At 41.8% G+C, this 17,876-nt stretch overlaps 3 protein-coding genes across 9 annotated transcripts in view; 1 reads left to right on the plus strand and 2 right to left on the minus strand.

The window, feature by feature from the left end:
* Positions 1-8,249, minus strand: part of GPBP1 (GC-rich promoter binding protein 1) — a 44,932-nt gene extending 36,683 nt beyond the window's left edge. The window contains exons 1-3 of one of the 7 annotated variants that reach the window (XM_051788306.1): positions 8,160-8,249; positions 6,262-7,316; positions 5,403-5,470 (exon numbers count right to left, since the gene is read on the minus strand). The gene's annotated coding sequence lies outside the window, so the exon portion shown is untranslated. Of the gene's footprint in view, positions 1-4,775; positions 5,348-5,402; positions 5,471-6,261; positions 7,317-7,405; positions 7,696-7,736; positions 7,877-8,159 lie in introns of those variants that run through there. The other 6 variants (XM_051788305.1, XM_051788309.1, XM_051788307.1 and 3 more) reach the window with 6 other exon arrangements.
* On the plus strand, positions 7,935-11,933 carry LOC127471434 (uncharacterized). The gene is made up of 2 exons (XM_051788334.1): positions 7,935-8,486; positions 10,417-11,933. The coding sequence occupies exons 1-2, from the start codon at positions 8,132-8,134 to the stop codon at positions 10,485-10,487; spliced, it is 426 nt and encodes a 141-aa protein (XP_051644294.1). The 5' UTR covers positions 7,935-8,131; the 3' UTR covers positions 10,488-11,933.
* A 2,128-nt stretch (positions 11,934-14,061) lies between these two features.
* On the minus strand, positions 14,062-17,755 carry LOC127471415 (uncharacterized). Its single transcript, XM_051788296.1, has 2 exons — positions 16,688-17,755; positions 14,062-16,606 (listed from the first exon to the last, which is right to left on the minus strand). The coding sequence occupies exons 1-2, from the start codon at positions 16,850-16,852 to the stop codon at positions 14,828-14,830; spliced, it is 1,944 nt and encodes a 647-aa protein (XP_051644256.1). The 5' UTR covers positions 16,853-17,755; the 3' UTR covers positions 14,062-14,827.
* Between the last annotated feature and the right edge of the window lie 121 nt (positions 17,756-17,876).

Below are 17,876 nucleotides of genomic sequence, written 5' to 3' on the forward strand. Positions count from 1 at the left end.
ATTCTCTGTGGACAGTCTATATCATTTTACAGGAAACGGTTTCCACGGCACTTGAGTATTTCAGAGATTGTCAGAAGACCATTAAAATAAAAAGCAATATAAACTCAACTAGCTAGGCATACTTGAAGCTTGTGAATGGAATAGCAAATTTAGTAACAGGGAAGAAAAGAAAGCTTCAGGCCACAAATTCACAAAGTTAGAAGAGAGATACAAATTTAAATTTCCTGATGCTCCCTGAAGACCAGTTTAGAAGTTCAGTCTATTGATTTGCACAGAGAAAACCATGAACAGAATAAATGTTAAAAGCACACAGATATATGCACATTCATATCTTTCAGGGAAGTCTAAAATTATCACGGACACATATGTAAGTGGCACATTCCTATGATCTTTTACCTAATGCCTCACAGATTATTATTACATTAAGTATATATAACATTAAGTACAGCACACCATAAACTACATGTAGGAACCTTAACTACACACTCATTTGACAATCCACCCTCATCTTGTCATCATAATTTTTAGTATAATTTTTATAAATGTAGCAAAAGAAGATTGTAAACCATCAGAATTAAAGTATACTATAGTGTCATGAGAGGAGCAGAAAGGCTACATTCAGTGTCTCAAGTCTGTAGCTACTCTGGGCTGCCTTGCTTTCTTGGTAATGAGCTCCAGCAAGTGTATCAAATTCTTATTTCATCAGAAGGTAAACGAAGCATATGTCTGAATTTCAGAAGGTCTGATAAGTCAGTCTGTATGATGCCTTAGAAAAGACTGACCATCTAACAAGAAGAGAAAAGAGGCACACAGTTTTCTAGGATTAAAACTGAATGTTTACTATCAAAGATATGCCAAATACCAACTGTACTGCATTTCATCACAACAAAAAGATAAAGGCATTTGCCACAGTCATTTCTTTTTTCTGAAGAAGCATCATCATAGGCAAAGTTCTCACTAAGACAGTGCAATTCTAGAATAACCAAGCTACAGAGTAAACTCTCCCTTCAGTCCTCACATCGTGGGCCAGCTTCAAATGTTTACTTCAGCCACTTAGCATGAGCCACAGAAAAACTTCTAAGTGTTGGTCTGAATTAGGCAAAGAAACTATGTGCACAAGTCCCAGCCATCAGACTACACACTCTCCATATACAGAAATATTCAGCACTTTTCTGGAGGCCTAAGCAGGCCTTCAAAATAACCCATTCCATCAAAAGTTTTTTCTTCTGCCACAAAACACACCTTATGTCAAAAAAAAACCCCTTCCTTAAGTGGTTTGCACCACTGTTATCACTTCCTATGATAACAGATTCTCCTCTTCTGTTATCTCTAGTCAAGAGTAGCACTAATTTGAAGTCGCCAAGTGTATGCGCTAAACAATACTTTTGTTCAAACCCTGTCTCAATTTTCATCCCCCTTTTAAAGACACATTTTATTAGATATCTTCCTTACTACTCTGCAATTCATGTAGTTCTAACAAAGCAAAATAAGCTAATTTCAAGTTATTTTGCTATCCAGAATTTGCATGTTAATAAAACAGAAAATAATATTCAAACCGTTACACAAGCTTTACGAGTTTTTGAAACTGGAGGCATTTCTACCGATCACAAATTGCTGCAAAAGCCTGACTACTTCAACTAAAGATTCTTTCTTTCTTTTTTCTCCATGTAAATGAACAGCCACAACAACAAAATAAGTTTACATCTTTGCAATCAAGCTTTTAATGCTCTGAAGGCTAAAACGTTCATGTCACCCCCAGCTGCGTTTCAATGTAAAGTCATCTTTCAAAAAGGTTAAGTTTGCATACAGCAATTCTCTCAGGTTTTTTGGTCCTCTAAAATTTATTGTCAAAGACTCACACCTTCAATAAAAGAGATCAGAACCTTTAAAGGTCTCTCCCATTGGGTCAGGAGACATTTAAAGTTCTAAAATAGTTCAGCTGAAGCCTCTTCTTTTTCAACCATGCTACTGCACAGCCAGACAAAACCTCCAGGTTTAGTTATGCTGTCCCCATCATCCAACACAGCACTGACCTGATGAGTATTCTATCAGTGAACAATCTGGAAGAACAAAAGATATCCAGACAATTTATAATTTATCTTCTTGCCTCATGTTTTAAAAAGAAATATAGCAACTAAAGCTTCCTGTAGAACACTGAGAAAAGAACAAGGTCTTCTGTCAAATCTGACGACTTCCAAAAGTCTTAGGACGTGCCTAGGCATGAGAAGTGTACAAATTGCAATGGTCAGTTTTTTAACCATTTAAAGCCAACACATTCTCTAGTACAGCCACAGTCCTAACACCTAGCTTTACAGAGACTTAGCAAAAAAACAAACAAACAGACAAAAGAGAAAAATGAAAATCCACCTTCATTTGTACTCAGGGCCCAAGCCCTTTGTTTTACATAAGGATCTAGAATGTCGGCAGACCTGGGGGGGACACTGGTATTCTAGACATCCCAACCACTGTGCTTTATCATATGATCACCTTTTCTACATATACACACAGTTCACAAGCAACAGGCATTATATCACTTCTGTGGGTCAAATATAGATGTCACAACAATCAAAGTTAGTAAGTTCTTTAAATAACATTATCAAGATTTCTTATCCAAAAAAAGTTTTTCTTCTGGCACTGTACCAAAATGTAGAGTAATTAAGAAAAACCCCAACATTATTTCATAACATGAAATAACTTCATATTTGAAGGTAAACCATAACCAGGTTTCTTCTGCTTGAAATTCTACACACTTTAGTGTCTAATGGTTCTGCTAAATGGTACTGATCATCAAGCAGAAAGCTTGAGAAACGCTAATCTCTTGCCCTTTTGCAAGGTTCAAAGTCCAAAAGCTGAAGTGTGAGTTTAGTAACATCACTGTCCCAGTCAGCATACATTACATAATGAGGAATTATTTTCCAATTTGGAGTCTTCACAAGGACCGGAAGAAGCAGAAGTAGAAAAAGGCAGAAGTTCTGCCATATCCTGAGCATATAAAGCAGAGAAACAATTCTCTATATCAGATGTTTCCCTGACTACGTTTACCCAAAATATGAAAGGAGGTGACTGTGTAAGAGCTGATAGCACCACATAGGGCATCATCATCAGTTGCTATGTAGTAATTACTGCCCAAACACACAGAGTAACAAAAACCAAAACAAAACACAGGCCAATTCTGAATCATGTTTATTTATAATAAGGTCTCCAAATATTTCTCCTGTTCTCTCTTCCACCTAGCAGGACAGAATTTACTCCTACTACTAAAAACATAAGTAAAAGGAACTTCCTCAGAAGTTATTGATGCACTGTCACCATTGCACTGTTTTATCCACACATTTTAAACAGAATAACCACATTAGAATGGAGGGGGGGGAAAGGCACATAGAGTGCATTAACTTGTGCAAAGCTAAATATCTGCACAATTTGCCTTTATCATTTTACAGCTGTAATTCCACTTCAGCTTTGCTGCAATATTAAAGGGTGCTTATTCTCAAAAGTTCCCACCAACAGTTTTTTCACACAGCAGAGCAACCTACACCATTCTTAAGAATTGGCCAAAACAAATGTACTCATTTTACGATTCTACCAAAATAAACACATCAGTAAAAGACATAAACTGCTGACAGTTATTCCTCTACAAAAACTATGTTTACATCAGGCCTTAAAGTATAAGCTCTTGGGGGCAAGAACCTTATCTTCAAAGTCATCTGCAAACCACTCAACAGACTGTCAGCACTTAAAAAATAAAAACCTGGGGAAAAAATTAAAGTTGACCAGCAGGCTTGGCATTTTCTCCTCAGTAGGCCTCACCCGTGTATGAATTTTGTTTAGGATACAGGGCACTGCTGTAAAACATGCCCGAATCCTTGCAGAACACTTACGCACACAAATAAAATACACTTTTGTAGGATCCCAGAATGGGTAGTGTGTATGTCTCAAACACCAACAGCTGGATGGCTGTGGAGCCAACCAACGATTGTTGCTATAAAACAGACAAAGGATAGCTGGTACTAACACTCCCAAAAGAATGGGATGTGACTGGAGAAGGGGCCATGCAGAGCTCATGACTGCTTTTTCTTTCTCTCTGTTGCCCTCTCTTGAGTTTACCTCTTCCTTTGTCTTTCACCCTTTATCCAAACCCCACTGCCATGTGCTTATATAGCGCTTATATAGTAGGAGTAACATACCAGTTTCAATGCCAAATGTATAATTTACTAACAAAACTTTGTGATTTTTTGGTGAGCCCTCTGACTTTTGTTTTTCCTTCTGACCAATGAGTATTTACAAATTTTGGGTGCTTCCTTCCTCTCAAGTGTGGGACGTCACAGCTTCCCAAGTGTAAACATGGTAAAAGAATAAAAGCATTACCCTACCAACATACAGAGAGGGGGAAAGACAGAGCTAATTACATGAAGCTAAAAAGCAAACTCTTCAAAACTTCCAGAAGGGAAAGAATCTAGATAAAGATGTCACCCAAAATAGTTAAGTGTGGGAAGAAGCTCCTAGATTTCAGTGAGAGCCTCTTGAAAAGAGATAAAAGTATCTCACAGCACTGAAGTAGCCTGAAGAAAAGAGACACATCACTTTTTCTATGACTTAAGAAGTGAACACCTAGAATAATATCATGAGCATAAAATAGAGGACAATCAAATGAAATGACCACTCACACCTAAACTCTCCATTTACCAAATGCTTTCAAACAAAACACATTGAACCAAGCACAGGAATGAGGAAGATCACTCTTTTCTATTCCTTTGGTTCCTTCACATGTGGCTCACCTTACCAGTCAATTCCCAGCCACACCAAGACTCAACACAGAAGAATCACAAGCCATAGCCAGAGATCACAGAAACAGCCTCCTATTCATGCTCCACAGTTTCCATGTTTTCAAAACAACAAAACTGAAATACAAGTTAAAATTACAAAACAGCGAGATCATCCAAAGCAGAAAACCAAAGCTAGTTCAACTTTTAGATACTGACAACACATAGAATATAACTTTAGTGAGTCCAAGAATTTATAAAACTGATGTAAATGCAAGTCCTTCATTTGTGGTCAAAATAACAAGCTACAGAAGGAAAAAAACACTGTAGTAATCTTTAAATACAGTTTCACATGCTTAACTTCACTTTTTCTACAAGGTTTTAATACAAGCAATCTTCCCAATCATCTTTGCAGTGCCTTTAGAGAAAACCTTTCTTTTTTTTCATTAGTTCACTACTACTAATACTCCAGTGTTGCAGAAACCCTTAAAAATATCTTTAAAAACTGACAACTAAGGTAAACGTGACGTGTTTACCAGACTTTCAGTTTAAGGTCTACCCAATAACACTTTAATTATTTAAAGCTTTATGAATCATCAAGAGGGGATAGAGAAGAAAGAACTTAGTAAAATTACCACTGACTTTTGAATTAAGTTGCTCTGTTCATCTTAATTTTCTTTAAGGCAGTAGCAGCTCAGCTGAATGCAAACCTACAAAAAAATATTATAAACATATTAATTTCAACATTTAAATTTTATCCACAGAAATATTTAAGCACCATACAAGAAAGGGAACTGCAATACATCTAAAAATAACATATAAGATTAGCCACTTCACCACTAGATTTTGTTTTGAATTCTTCCAAGACAACAGAGTGTTTTTGTAATGCTATACTTGCAGACCAGCCATACTCATTCATTCATTCCCATTACAGAATAAGAAAATACATTGAACCCAAATGCAAAATATCAACACAGTAAAAATCTAGTCTGCATAGACAGTAAAATGTTTTTTGGTAAAAATTAGCTGGCTTTCACAAGTGACAAAGAACAGTGGAAAGAAAAAAAAAAAAAAGAGTAAAACCCCACCTACATTAGTACCACCTCGATGCTGCAAAAACATCTAATACAAATGGGAAGACTGAGACATGCAAGCCATCCAGTAGACTCGTTCAGATGTACGTAACAGCTCATTGCTGAGATTACAACATCAACATGAAGGTTAAATTCCGTATGGATTTGGTCTAGGTGTATCTACTTTTTAATCTCCCATAAAAATCCTACCTACACGCTTCTCCTTGTACATGTATTCTTCAAATTCATAAAGAAGCATTCCATTAATTATAAAAAGCAGCAAGTAAAAATTAACAAGCTCATTTCGAGGTTCTCGAAAACAAACCCCCAACAACAACGTCTAGGCAATAAACACTACCATTTTAACTGTTCTGTTGATAAAAGGTTTATTCAACTGTAAATGGATTTATGAACACTACAACACTTACCTAATTCAAGAGGACGACACAAGGTGTTAGCACTGTGAGATCTGTATTTTTCCAGTTTGTTTTCCTTGAGATAATATCCCGAGTTCCCGTTGATACTACATTCGTAGCACTCTGACATAAATTTGACCTCACAGAAATCAGCTATCCATCCTTCTTTTTACAGATTCAACGAGGCTATTTACAAAGTTTGCCAACGGTCTGTTTTAAAAATCTTTTCTTGTCTCTGACAGCTTTTTGTCTTGTCTATTCCATGTAAATATCACTGTAAGAGGCATCGGCTCCAGGTAAAATATATACACGTTTTACACCACAAACTGTGAAGCCAAAAATCCAACTTTCACATACGAACCGTAGAACATTTCCCAGCTTCAGGTAACAGAGGCGTTTGTAAACAACAGCTATCTGGATACCTCCATACTGCTTATTGGCAACAACATTTTTCAGCAAAAATACTACATAAAGTATAAAGGAAAAAATGATAAACAAACGTCTGTTAGATTCTTCATTTAGAAAATGGGTCTCACTGCAAAATGGAAGAAGGTTATGTCAAAAAATCTAAAAAATAAAGTAAGGGGGAAAAAATATCTGCCATGAAACTTTTCAGCAATGTCTACACAGTGAGTCAGGCCACATTTAACCTGGATCCGGTTAACAAAACTGGTTATGCCTATGACTCAGCCAGAATGCTGCCTAGAAGTAAGCATACCTAAAAACAACAAAGCACTTCATTTTGGCAGCTGAAGTATTCAGAATTTGATAAATTTAGCAATGTATCCATGCCATGAGGACAAAAGATCCCAGGGTGATGTGCTCGGCACTGACTGAAGAAAAAAAAATCTCACGACTTCTTCAATTCTCTTCTCAGATGCCTACTGATTGTTTGAGAAGCCTTTTCAGGACGCAGCACGCAAAAAATAATCCCAGAACAGTGTCCGGTATTTCTCCCCTTTCACAGGAAGCAACTGCTGCAGGTCAGCGTGAACCTTTTTTTCTCCTCTACCAGCTGGAGCAAAAGGCTGTAAAACATCCAGGATTCCCTCTGTCGTCCACGCCGCCTATGGTAAAAAAAGGCAAAATAATCAGTGTTCCTTTACGAAATCTGGACTGGTGCTAGACAAACACAAAACAACAATACCCCATAAACCTGAATCTTAAAAACAGAAACAAACAGAAACCTGGATCTTAAAAAGCAAACACGGATGCCAAACGCGAGAGCGGAAGCCTCGGTTACACCTCCACTCACATCCCGGAGAGGGCGGCAGGGATGTTTGACGGAGAGCACAGCCTATCAGCGACACCCTTCTTCTGTTTCTCATTCCCGAAAGAAAAACGGCAGGAGAGGGATGACGAGAAAGGGAGGGTGGGCTTGGGGACGGAAGAGAAAAAATAATCCAGAGGGAAAGAAAAGGGTCATTTCTCGTTTTACTGGGAAAGGCGAACAGCTGTCCAGAAGGCGCCGGGCGGGAAGCGCTGACCTGGGCCCGGGACACCTCCCGCGGGAGCAGCTGGAACCCTGCGCGGCCGAGGCCGCCTCCCTCGGCCCGGGGGGGCGCGGGCACAGACTCCCGCTCCCGGGGCACGGCTTCTCGCTGCGGCCCCGCCGCCCCGCGCCCTCACGGAGCCGCCCCGCTCCTGCCGCGGGGAGCGGCTCCCTCCGCCCTCGCCGAGGGCGGGCCCGGCGGCGCGGCGGGGGAGGGACTGAGCAAAGCGGGGCGGCTCGGCTGCTCCGCGGCGGCTGTGCCCGTATCCCGGGGACGTCCCGGGGGTATCCTGGTGGTATCCGAAGGTTATCCCAGGGGTATCCTGGTTGCTCCCTCCGGGGCACCCCCGGCGGTCGTCGCTCCCCCCTCCGCTCGCCAGCCGCGCGCACATGCACCGGCGCGCGCGCACACACTCACAGGCACGCGCGCACACGCACAGCGCGCTCCCCCCGCTCGCTCAAGATGGCGCCCCTCAGCGCCGCAGTGCCCCCCGCGCGCGCCCCCGCGCCAGCCTCGCGAGAACGGCCGCGCAACACCCCCCACCCTTCGGACCCCCCCGTGACGTCACGGGAACGATCCCGAACGTTCTGCGCGGGGCCGGGGATCCCCCGCGCGCTCTCCGCCCCGCCCCCGCCGCGGGAGTCCCCGGTGCCGCCGTAATTCACCGGATATCGGCGCAGCCCCCACCGGCGCCCGCGGCACGGACGCGGCAGTACGTTCCGACGCCGGAGCGGTCCGAGGCCGGTAAGAGCACCGACAACCACCATTTAATCCAACAACAAAGTATCGGCAGACGAACCGACAAAAGCGGCTGGCTTTGCTAATTACACCGCTTCCCTCTGCATCCAATAAAGTATGGAGATTTTCCTTGGCCCTCCTTTTGTTGTTAATTTATTTGTAAAAACTCTTTTAATTATCTTTCACAGCAGTGGCTAAATTGAGTTCTAGCAAAGCTTTTGCCTTTCTAATTTTGTCTCTACATGACTTAACAATACCCTTGTATTCTTCCTGAGTACTTCTTCCAAAGGTCAAAACCTCTCTTTTTTAACCTGAGTCCCAGCGAAAGCTCCCTGTTTAGACAGGCTGGTCTTTTTCCCTGCTGGCTTTCTTTCAGCACATGGAGACAGCCTGATCCTGCACCTTTAGTATTTCCTTCTTAAAGTATATCCAGCCTTCCTTGACTCCTTTCTTATTAAAGACTCTTTCCCCAAGGACTATTCGAACCAGTGCCCTGAAGGGGCCAAAGTCTGTCCTCTGGTAGTCCCTGGTGCAGGTTTTGTTGACGTCCTTTCTTCTTTCACCAAGAATTGAAAACTATCACTTCATGGTCACTATGCCCAAGACAACCTCCAACCCCCACATCACCCACCAGTCCTTTTCTGTTCACAAACAGCAGGTCCAGTGGGGCATCTTCCCTTGCTGCTTCACACACCTGCTCTGCCAGGATGTTACCTTCTAGGAAGGTAACACTCTAGGAACCTCCTAGACTGCCTCCTCTCTACTGTGTTGAGTTTACAGCAGACATCTGGCAAGTTAAAATCTCCCACAAGAACAAGGGCCAGTGATCATGAGACATCTGCCAGCTACTTGTAGAATGCTTTGTCTGCCTTTGCATTCTAGTTGGGTGGTCTATAACAGAATCCCACCAGGACATCTGCCTTGTTGGCCTTCCCTCTGATTCTTACCTATAGGCACTCAAACTTATCACTATCCTTGATCTCTATACAACTGAAACATTCCCTAATGTACAGAACCACACCACCACCTCTCCTTTCTTGCCTAATGGGATGATCTATGAGACTGTCCTAATTACAGGGGCCAGGAACAGTTTATCACTATGTGGGTATAACCAAAACTGTGTACTCTACACTTTCTCTGTCATTTCTGATGGACTGTTAATAATGGATCATTTGCAGCAGCTGCCCAGGGTACACCTGACACCTCAGGCTACAAGCTGGGTGTTAAAGAATCCTGTGAGGAGCATTTTCTTTGTCTTCACACAATGACTCAGCTGTGATAACTCTCCTCCAGGGAGGCATTAGCACCTTCACACCTAGCCTGAGGGGTCATCTCTGCTAAGGGGCCATACTGGACTGGCATAATAGTCACCTGCAATGACCTAGACCATCAAAGATCTCAAAAATATCCCATGACTCACAGAGTTAAATTACCCATTGTGAAACTCCCCGCCCTGGGGGAGGTACTGGGCATTCCCATCTGAACCCAAGCACATATAATCTTTGGGGTTTGGGACATTGGTACCATTCATCGGATCCAGAGGAGGACCATAACTTCAACAGGACTGCGACCGCCACTCTCAACAAGACTGCGATCTTTACTTTGACAGAACTGCGACCATCGGCGAGGCCAACAGGTTTCTTTTCTTTTTGTTTTGCATCCAGGGGGCCACGTGGTGCTCAGCACGGGGACTAATGAACACCATTCTGTTCTTGTCCCAGGGTGATGGATTAAACATCTGTCTTTGGGAGTTAAAACCAGTTTTCTCTGTATCATTGTATTTATTGTAATATTTTTAGTAAATTTTAACTATGACTTTTAGTCTCTCTCAAGTTGGGTTCATTTCTACCCCTAGTTTACTTTAAACCAGCATAGAGACCAAAAGTTTAAAATGTATTTTGGCAGGCACTTAAAATGTGCTCATTTCTTCTAGCAGTAGAACCTAAGGCGACTGAAGGCCTACACCAAGACCTTAAACCATCTTGTCCAGGAGCTGCTTTATGCTGACAATACCGCCCTTGTTGCCCACACAGAAGCAGCTCTGCAGTGTTTAACATCCTGCTTTGCAGACGCTGCTGAGCTCTTTGGGCTGGAAGTCAGCTTAAAGAAGACAGAAATTCTCTATCAACCTGCACCTCAGGAAGTCTTCCATCATCCCCATATCACCATTGGCAAATCAGAGCTCAAATCAGTCCAGCAGTTTAATTACCTAGGTAGCCTCATCTCCTCGGATGGTAAGATTGACGGAGAGATAGACAACAGGTTAGCAAAGGCATATAGAGCTTTTGGAAAACTCCATAAAAGAGTTTGGCGAAATAAACACTTGAAGAAAAGCACAAAGATCAGTGTTTACAGAGCCATAGTGCTGTCTACTCTCTTATATGGATCTGAATCATGGGTCATCTACCGCCACCACCTGCGTCTCCTAGAACGCTTCCATCAACGCTGTCTCCATACAATCCTAAACATCCCCTGGTCAGATTATGTGACCAATACATCTGTTCTAGAACAAGCAGCAGTCACAAGTATTGAGGCCATGTTGCTGAGAACACAGCTGCGCTGGGCAGGGCACGTCTCAAGGATGAAGGACCACCGCCTCCCTAAGATCTTGCTTTATGGTGAACTTGCCACTGGCTGCTGCAAGAGAGGAGCCCCAAAGAGAAGATACAAGGACTCCCTGAAACAACATCTCAGCCTTGACCATATTGATCACCACAACTGGTCTACTGTGGCCTCCAATTGGGAGGTCTGGAGACACACCATCTATAACATTGCTGATGCCTTTGAGAACACACGCAGGATCACCCTTGAGGAGAAAAGACAACGCAGAAAGAACCATGTCTTGCAGAATATACCACCTAAGGAGTCTTTCTGCTGTGCCTTTTGCAATTGGATATGTCTATCTTGTGTTGGCCTTCTTAGCCACCAGCGTGCTTGTAACAAACGTGGATAGAGCCTTCCTGAATCTTTGTTCGCGAAGCCCAGCCATGATACATGAGAATACAAGATACTTTTGTGTCTATAGTACACACTCAGATTGCTAATTATGCAAATAATAAAGAAAAATATGGAAACATACTTAATTTCTTACTATTACACATTTTTGTGTCACTGCATGAAGATGTACAAATACTTAACCTTATACTAAAACCCAGTGTGGCCAATATCAATCTGAACCAAAGGATCAGGCAGAAAGCCAAAATCAAAATTTTCACAGAATAGGTTTAAGTCTGATTAATACACATTTGATCCAGAAAGCTTCTGATGCAGTGAGCCCAATATTTAAAAACAAGAAAGCAAATGGCCATCTAATATTAGTAATAAAAACCCAACTCTAATGTATGTTCTTCTAAACAAAGGAGTATTTGTACAATCAGTTCGCAAACACAGTGAGAATTCCTCAGTACAAGCACAGTTTTAATGAACAGTCCTTATTTCAAAATCTTAAATATCTTTCAGCTGCATATTCACAATATGAAACATTTTAAGCAGCCAAATTAAAAGAATGGAAGCATTATACAGAAGTGCATGGCAACATCTGGTCATTATTATTTGCAGTAACACGATGAAAACTAGTAGAAAGTGTATGGGCTTGTCTATTTTTATGTATTATCTCTTCTAGGAAAGGAAGGTACAATGACTTTTCCAATTGATTTAGGATTTCATTGGGTCTGTCTACAGAAATAAGGTAACAGGATTTGACTGTATTAAATAACCCACCATTATTATTTCCACTGTATGATGTATAACCTCTAGTTACTTGATTTTTCAATAATTCTGAGCATCTCTGTGTCCTATGCATTAAACACAATAAGCAAGTACTGAATAGGTCTGAAAGTTAAAATGTAAGTTGACTCTTTTTTCTGAAGAACTTTCATATTAAAATTACCACTGACTTTGATGGTAGCAAAATTCTAGGCAAAGGCTTCAATAAAGCAGTAGTTAACATTTCATATTTTGAAGTAATACCACAGTATTAATTTTGAATGTCACATAAGTACATATTTAACCTACATTATTGAAATTAATAATTTTATCTCGTTCAAGATAATGGTGTTTCTACCTCGAAGAATCAGTATCTTGGTGACACAAGTGAAAAGCCAGGATAAGAACACAGAGGCCATGCTTTTGTTTATACTAATTAGAGATTAAAACATTATTTAGAATCAAGCTTTTAAAAGAGCACCTCCTCCGTTTCAAGTTTTTTCACATATATTGTGTTACGACCCGCCCCAGAAAAAGAGAGGGGGGGGGGTAACTCAGGTTTTATCAAAAATTCCTTTGGGGTGGATTAAAGCGAAGCGACGCTAAATAATCGGTGTATGAAAATATATAAGATTTATTTCAGCAGTTTTGTATCAACAGGTAAGTTAATAAGATTTATTTTAACAGTTTTGTATCAACAGATAGGTTAACATTTTTGGGTGCTGTCATAATCAATAGGTAAACTAACACCTTTGGGTGCTGTCATAAGCTTTCTGGGGAGGAGAAAAATGCATAGGGGAGAGAAAGGCAGGATAAGAGCCAGGGAGAGTAAGAGGAAAGAAAAGAACCCCCTTTGGGGGGGGGAGAAACTGTTTAGGGAATAGGAAAAACCAAGATGAGAGTAAGGGGAAGAGAGAAGCTGAGAGTATACAGTCACCGCCCACTGGATCCAGCGATGCTTGAGGGCGATGGTCCCGATTTGCAGGCGGTGGGGGAGAAGGAGAAACTCCCCAATTCCCAAAGTCACCAGTAAGTTTATATGCTCTGGCGCCTCCCTGGCATGAGGGGTTGCCTCCCTTTTTTGGACTTAGTCCTCCAGAGGCACATTGTCTTTTCAGTTGTTGTTCGCCCAGCAGGGGTGTCAATAGGCAAGAGCCTGCAAGGTTGACTCCTCATGGGCTATCAGAGGTAACTAATCGCCCAGCAGGTGTGTCAAAAACCCAAGGTCAGTTGTTGTTTTCAGGACAGCGTAACTAATCGCCCAGCAGAGGTGTCAAAGCCCGAGGTCCGTTGTTGTTTTTTAGGAGGACTCCCCAGCAGGTGTGTCAAAAACCCAAGGTCAGTTGTTGTTTTCAGGACAGCGTAACTAATCGCCCAGCAGAGGTGTCAAAACCCAAGGTCCGTTGTTGTTTTTTAGGAGGACTCCCCAGCAGGTGTGTCAAAAACCCAAGAATGCATAAAACATCAACTATTTCAATCTCTGACACCACCCCGTGATTTATGCATTCAATAGTTTTTCTTCTTTTGTCGTTCTCTGTGAATCTTCTTTGTGGGCGGTGCTTTTCGTATAGTGGACAGGGAGACAGAAGAGTGAAGAAAAGGAAGAGATTGCCCTAATGCATTACAATTCTCCCCCCCTTCAAAAAAAAAACTAGCTAATTGTATAATAACATAGTAAGCTAATTTGCACTAGTTACTTTCTCCACCCCGTGAGTAGTCAAAGGGGATGTAATAGGATCTCAATGACTACAGTCAAATTTCTTAACATTAATGAGGTTACAAACATACATACAAATATTTGAAATTATACATCAAAAAACACTGAGTTACTTGGGAGCTGGTAAAAGGTTTTCTTTTGTTTTCTTTTAGGCCTAAATTTAGTTCCGTTTTTGTTAAATTTAACCAAAATTAAAATTCAATGCCTTTCAAGGCAGAAGGCTAATGTATATAATGCATATTCATATAATTCTAAATATGCATAAATACTTGTACTAACTCCCAGGTTATATTTGGTTGAGTTTCTCAATCGAAAGAGATATTTAAAAGGACAAAATGAACTTGACAAAAATCAAATTAATAGTACATCTTATACAATTTTACCAGTAAGTTGCTCACATTCAAAAGCTTCTCCCAAACTAACCTGCCCCCCAACAAAATAATAAAACAAACTTGGCAAAACGAAACTAGCAGTACATAAAATGGCTCGTCTTACACAATCTTATCAGTGAATTGTTCATAAAAAAAAAAAAACAAAACCCAGATAAGTTAACAATTATTAATAAGCTGATAACACAAGTAATTCTGGGAGTAGAGGGAGCACAAACACAATGTTTGTGGCAAACTTTTACATATTGCAGACTTACTGAGACAAAAATACATATAGGCATGCATATTACAAAGTTATTAAGATAAAAACATTAAGAACAGTATAAGTCTTCAGTCCTGTTGCTATTTCGTTTTCTCATGGAGTACTTGTAAGTTGATAATAGAAGCAGTTGTGGGGGCAGTTATCTCTTCTGCCTCTTGCTGTAATTGAAGCTCCATTGGTTTCATGCAGTTTGATCTCATCTGCTGGCAGGTTCCTGCAAAAGAACAAATCTGGCCCACTACGGACCCATTATTAAAAAGAAGGAACTATCTATTTATCCAACTCCTTTTCTTATCTGGCATAATGTTACTAGGGCAATAATAATAGAGAAGTTTGGAACATGTTTTCTCCAAAAAACAAATAAACTCAGACGGACAGAGAGGGATGGGAGACCAAACACCCATTCTCTCCCTCTGGCATCTCTCCAGGCTCGACCCTTTAATAAATCTAACCCCAGGATGTTAGCTGGTAGTGGCCCCACAATCATGGTAGTTTCTGGGGCTGTCTCATCTCCAGGTAACCAGCATTTCACTCGAGCAGTGTATTGGGGTTGGGATTTGCCAAAGGCATCAGTTACCCATATTTCCTTTTTGTCTGGCTTAATACCACACTGGGTAGCAGCTTCAGTTTGGAGTGCTGAGACCTGTGCACCCGTGTCTACCATGGATGTAACTAAAGATTTAAAAGGGCCAAGAGGAAAAGTGATTACCAAATCTCCCTGGTTGTTTTCTGTAAGCTTTCTCTCATAAACCCACTGGCTATTTTTTGGCTTATTTACTTGAGGGCAGTAAGTCCAGTTCCTTGACTCAGAACTGGTCAAACTGGTTAGTCCGGTTTCTGGAGAGGTTGAGGGGATCACAGTGTTGGACTCCTTAGAGGGGCTGCCCTTAGGGGGTGCCTTGTGCTCTTTGATCTTATCCCAGTGCTTTATCAAGTATTCTAAATTAGCAGTGGGTAATTTATCCATCACTTCTAGAGGAATTCCTTTTGCAACACCTTCTCTCCACAGACTGTATCTCTTTCTTCCGCTAGATGACACATTTTGTTGACAAATACCTGGCGAGGCAGGTTTTTGGACTTTCCCTGCCCTCCTGCAGTGTATTCTCTGGCCATTGGTACCAGGGAGCCCCAGCTGCTGACCAGTAGCTATTAATTCTTGGGCTATTTCCAACCAGGTTATTCCTGATGGAGCACCCCTTCCTCTAGGTCTGGGGGTTGCCTTTATGCGCTCCTGTAATTGTTTAGCATAAACTTTTAGTGCATCAGGCAGGCCTCGAATTAAAACTGGAAATCTCTGTGGATCTGCCTCGAGTTCCATTGGGGAATTTCGTTGTGGGTCTAATAATTTTGTATGCATTAACTGGAGACATGCGGTTTTTTGTACACTTTTTACAATGTGGCCAATTGTGGGTGTTTTAATCGTGTAAGGATCTCCCCTTTCTATAGGGTCTAACCCACCTGCCCAGTAGGCAGCTCTCTGGGTCAGGGACCACGGGGCTCGGTTATCATTTGTGGTCAGGAAGACCCCTGGGCCCCAAAATCCTCTGGCCTCATCTTCACTTAATAAAATTCGGTCTCCCCCAGAAAGGGACACCCTCCACACATATTCAGTCTCTGATTCGCTGGCCTTACGGCTGTATTTCTCCTGAATTCTGGCCAGTGCTTCCCCCGTGTACGGGGTAGTTCGTGTGGTAGTTTGCCGATCTGCCCCCAGGCCAGTGGTTTCAGTTTTAATGAGGGGACGCATATGTATTACCCCGTCCTCCGGGTAACTTTGCTTCAACTCTTCTAATTCCCCAGAGGGGTACAGGGATTTGTTAACATCTGCCGGTTTAGGGTATTTTGAATGAATGTCTCGCAATTCACAATTTTTCATTTCCAGTATCCTTTTAAGCCTTTCATTTTGTTCCTCCTCATCTTCAAGGGCTGACCTAAGCAATGAGTTAATCTCTCTCTCTTTCTCCAGTGCCTGGCGTTCAGCAGTTAACTGCAGGCGTTCTTTTTCTAATTGCTCCTGTAATGCCTTCATTGTCTCTTGAAGAGACCTTATCACCTCACCGGTAGATTTTTGAATAGCCTCTTTTCCTAGCTGGTCCTGCAAAGTTCTCATTGACTCTTGGAAAGATTTTGTCACTTCACTTACAGATTTTTGAATAGCTAATTTTTGCCTTTGCACTGCTCTAAGGAACAAGCCTAAGACAGCACCCAAAAAAAACAGTTCTAAACCAAGGATAGCTATCAGGAGGGAATAATCCCCATATAACTCAACCCGGGGTGTCATCCCCTTCGCCTTAGTCATTAACCCAGCTTAGGTTAATGTCTTTCTCCCCCTTAACCCTCTGAGGGCTGGTTTGACTCTCTCCTGGAAAACCTTTCAACAGGTCCAGGTACCGGAGAACCTTTCAACAGGTCCAGGCCACACCAGGAAACCTTTCAACAGGTCTGATGTGCCCGGGTCACACCGAGAGGAGAAAAATTCTTACTATAATTTTACTGCGAGGGAACAGTCACCATTTGACTCGCCCTCGGTACCAGTTTTAGACTACACCGATTACTCCACCACATCCAAAGGATCCTGTCCGTGACGCCAAAAATGTTACGACCCGCCCCAGAAAAAGAGAGGGGGGGGGGTAACTCAGGTTTTATCAAAAATTCCTTTGGGGTGGATTAAAGCGAAGCGACGCTAAATAATCGGTGTATGAAAATATATAAGATTTATTTCAACAGTTTTGTATCAACAGGTAAGTTAATAAGATTTATTTTAACAGTTTTGTATCAACAGATAGGTTAACATTTTTGGGTGCTGTCATAATCAATAGGTAAACTAACACCTTTGGGTGCTGTCATAAGCTTTCTGGGGAGGAGAAAAATGCATAGGGGAGAGAAAGGCAGGATAAGAGCCAGGGAGAGTAAGAGGAAAGAAAAGAACCCCCTTTGGGGGGGGGAGAAACTGTTTAGGGAATAGGAAAAACCAAGATGAGAGTAAGGGGAAGAGAGAAGCTGAGAGTATACAGTCACCGCCCACTGGATCCAGCGATGCTTGAGGGCGATGGTCCCGATTTGCAGGCGGTGGGGGAGAAGGAGAAACTCCCCAATTCCCAAAGTCACCAGTAAGTTTATATGCTCTGGCGCCTCCCTGGCATGAGGGGTTGCCTCCCTTTTTTGGACTTAGTCCTCCAGAGGCACATTGTCTTTTCAGTTGTTGTTCGCCCAGCAGGGGTGTCAATAGGCAAGAGCCTGCAAGGTTGACTCCTCATGGGCTATCAGAGGTAACTAATCGCCCAGCAGGTGTGTCAAAAACCCAAGGTCAGTTGTTGTTTTCA

The sequence above is a fragment of the Manacus candei genome, unplaced genomic scaffold, assembly GCF_025592945.1.
Source record: "Manacus candei isolate 608988 ecotype Guabito, Panama unplaced genomic scaffold, ASM2559294v1 h1tg000024l, whole genome shotgun sequence".
Taxonomy (NCBI): Eukaryota; Metazoa; Chordata; class Aves; order Passeriformes; family Pipridae; genus Manacus; species Manacus candei.